Source organism: Nestor notabilis, unplaced genomic scaffold, assembly GCF_000696875.1.
Source record: "Nestor notabilis isolate BGI_N333 unplaced genomic scaffold, ASM69687v1 scaffold6444, whole genome shotgun sequence".
NCBI classification, from domain to species: Eukaryota; Metazoa; Chordata; class Aves; order Psittaciformes; family Psittacidae; genus Nestor; species Nestor notabilis.
In genome coordinates, this window is record NW_009924160.1 from 26,844 (window position 1) to 30,546 (window position 3,703).

The 3,703-nt window shown below is 47.2% G+C and overlaps 1 protein-coding gene across 1 annotated transcript in view; it reads right to left on the bottom strand.

Moving 5' to 3' along the window:
- HDAC3 (histone deacetylase 3) overlaps positions 1-1,257 on the bottom strand; it is an 8,723-nt gene extending 7,466 nt beyond the window's left edge. The window contains exon 1 of the mRNA XM_010012486.1: positions 1,082-1,257. Coding sequence (XP_010010788.1) covers positions 1,082-1,257 — 176 coding nt within the window. The remainder of the gene's footprint in view (positions 1-1,081) is intronic.
- Positions 1,258-3,703: the final 2,446 nt, after the last annotated feature.

The following is a 3,703-nucleotide window of genomic DNA, read 5'->3' on the forward strand; positions in this document are numbered from 1 at the left end:
GATGGGGCAGCCACAGCTTCTCTGGGCAACCTGTGCCAGGGCCTCAGCACCCTCACAGGGAAGAACTTCTGCCTAAGAGCTCATCTCAATCTCCTTTCTGGCAGGTTAAAGCCATTCCCCCTTGTCCTGTCACTATTTACCTTTGTCAAAAACCCCTCTCCATGGACATGGTTGCCTTTCTGGGCTGCAAGTGCATACTGCTGGGTAATGTTTAACACTGCACTAAGGTCTGATCCATCCCACCACGCAGAGCCAGCGCTGGAAATGTACAGAAACACAGGACATGCAGCCCCTGTGTCACCAGCTGGCTGGCATCATGTCCCACATCTGTAGACAAGTGATGGCTTAAAGGCTACAGGATTTTATTTCCCCTTTCATTTCTGATAAGATGGTGTCTGATCATAGAGACCAGCAAGGTTATAGGATAAGTCTTCTGTTTCTCAGCCTAAATCTCAAAACCCAGGCTCTACTGGTATCTTTTGGGGTTAACACTGTTCTCTAGCCAACATAACTCCTCCCATGTTAGTACCTAGAGCTTTCCCCTCCACGTAAGAACAGTCTTACTCTCTGACAGCCCTTATAATCCAGACAAGGCATATTGCCATTTCCTCAGTCAACCACAGAGCCCTTCCACATTTCTTTCAAGTTTCATCTCTCACAACCATTAAAGGCTGGAACTGAATATTCTCAACATGATCTTATGTAGTTTTGTACAGAAGATGACAATCTCCTTAGTTCTACCTGAAACTCAGCCTCTCAAAACTGTTTTGGATTTAATATGCACATATTAAGGCAGCTAAAATGGCAGGAAATTATTAAAAGCGACAATTAGCATGTTCAAGAACAAGCAGAGATACCATCTCTGATGCAACATGCTTACAGCTTAAATGTAGATCTAAGAAGGAGGACTGCAAGATTTCAGGAGAAGAGAAAGGAACTGAGGGGGTTCCAGTAATATGAGGGACACAAACCTTATCCTGGTTAAAAACAAGGAGGAATGGGACATTCTAAGTGGGGTTTCTGGACACAGCCATGCAGGAGCACCCCCTTTGTGACTGTGGAGGAGGTGCAGAGCACTCACCAGTCATCCCCCACGTTGAAGGCATTGAGGCTCTTGGTGAATCCCTGCATGTTGTTGGGACTCACTCTCTGCAGGAAGTCTATGTAGTCCTCAGAGTGGAATCGGCACATGTCATGCTGGGATGCCTGGTATGGTTTGAAAACCTTCAAGAGAGAAAGGCAAGACTTACTTCCCATCCAAACTCGGGTTTGCTTTGGCTGTAAGAGGTCTCAAGCTAATGGACCAACTACCTGCATGTGGTATACCAAAAACCATCAAATACATTGGCTTCCTGACATCTGTGTCATTTAAATTCAATAAGCTGCTCAAAGCCTGTTCTCATACCAAGTTTTCTTCTAACTAGAGTTTCTTCTCCTCACTGGGGGCACTGTTCACCTGTTTTCACACAATTTTAAGTCCTTGACCCTCTATTGGAATTGCCTGCAGAGGGCTGAGAGCTTCCAAAGTTACTTGCAGAAAGCTCACAGACAGATGGAAGAGTTGCATCAGCTTTGTTTTCTTTGGAAAGCTGGCAAAAAGTGCTCAGGGAAGTGGATGGATTCAAATTCAACCCCTTGTGACAATACAGACTTGCCAGTTTGGCACTTAACACTCATAGCTCAATATACAGGGAGTTAAAAATTAACACCACGTACCTGGCAAGAGGCAATTCAAGTTGCACTGAAAGCAATGGATCTTTTATGTGTTTGCCAGTTTATCTTTAATTAAAGCAGGCACTTTATAGAAAAAAGTGGAACATGAGGAAAACAGGAGATGCACAAGCTTGTCTCCAAAGGGAAAATTTATGAGGGCAACTGCACCAATGTGCCTGCTTCCTGGGCTAAGCAGGAGAATGTCAGTTTTCAGAGACACAACATACCCTAACAAACCCATCACCTCCTTTCCTGAGCTTATCTGTGTGGTAATGGAGTTTTCTACTTGGATATGTGGGGTTTGGTGTTTCTCAGAGGCTGCTGCTTCTGACAACTCAAAGGAGGAGGATGAGGTGACTCACAGCACTAGCCTGCTCAGGAGGAAGGCAAGACCTGATCCCATGAGGGCTCTCCCAGGCATCCCGATGGCTGATTAAATCAAACAAGACCAAACCCAATGCTAAAGAGCCATAATGGAAAAGAAACATTTCTCAATGACCTCCGCAGGTTCTCCTGGAGAACAAGAAGTAGGGATGCGTGATTCAAAGTAGAAAGGGGGGGGTGGGGGAGAGGACGGGAGGACCAAAATCTTCAAGACAGGCTCAGCTCCTGGGAGAGGAAGCAACCTGCCTCCTGCCACCCTCCACCCTGCTCCCAGCAATCACAGAATCATAGAATGGTTTGGGTTGGAAGGGACCTTAAGATCACTTAGTTCCAGCCTCCCTGCCACGGGCAGGGACACCTCACGCTAGACCACATTGCCCAAGGCTCTGTCCAACCTGGCCTTGAACACTGCCAGGGATGGAGTATTTACCATGTCTCTCGGCATCCTGTGCCAGCGCCTGAGCACCCTCACAGTAAAGAACTTCTTCCTTAATCCAACCTGAAATTCCCGTTTCAGTTTAAACTCAAGTTCACTGCAGTCCTGCACCACCACAGGCACAGGGAAGCTGGGAAAAGCACAAGGAAGCAAACCCAGCTTGACAGGATGGCAGCCTTTTATTTGGAGGAGGCAGAGAGGACAGGTAATGATGTAACCACAACACAGCCTTAACAGGACCCTTAACGGTCACAGCTGACCACAATCCTGCTTTTATTTGCTTGTAACTTTCCCAGTCACTGTCTGTTCAGGAGGAAGCTTCCTCTGCAGTTTTCTGCTTTGAGATGGCATAAGGAGGACGTGGAGGTGTTGGAGGGGACTGGAACTGACACATTTCTGTCTGGCAGCTCTGCACAATCACCACATTTCCACAGCAGCTCACTATTTATCCCTAAGGCATGCTGCAGGTGTGAAAACACAGCACTGAGACATCCTGATTACAAAGTCTTCTCCACAGCCTCAAAACAAGCCCAACTATTACCAGTTCCCTGCAATCATCTACAGCTGCAAGCAACAGTCCATGACCGAGTTCTGCAATCATTTTGAGAGCACAAACCTCAGTTTAACCTCCAAGGTCAGCCAGTTATCACAGAACCATAAACCGGTTTGTGTTGGAAGGGACCTTAAAGCTCCTCCAGCTCCAACCCCTATCACAGGCAGGGACACCTTCCACTAGAGCCGGTTGCTCCAAGCCCCTGTGTCCAGCCTGGCCTTGAACACTGCGAGGGATGGGGCACCCCATCCCTGTTTAAGCTCCTGAATAACAAGGGAAGCAACTGGTTTGCAGAGGATCACAAGGAGCAGAACCTGACTGCACAAGGGTGAGGAACACACATGGGATGCATGAGCACAAAGGAGGACGACATGGCAAAGTCCTGACACCCCTCAGAGATCAAAGTAATGGTGAGTTTGTGCCCTCCTTTCACATCCCCATTTGCTAGATATGCACAATGACCATGACAGAAGTGCTCCTCACCTCTTCTAACAGGGCAATTCCCACAAAAACACATTGTAAATGCATGTGTGTGTATGCCCATATATAAATACATACATAAACCAGAAGTGCCTGGAGCTATAGCTTACAACAGGAGGAACAGTCTGGACATGGGC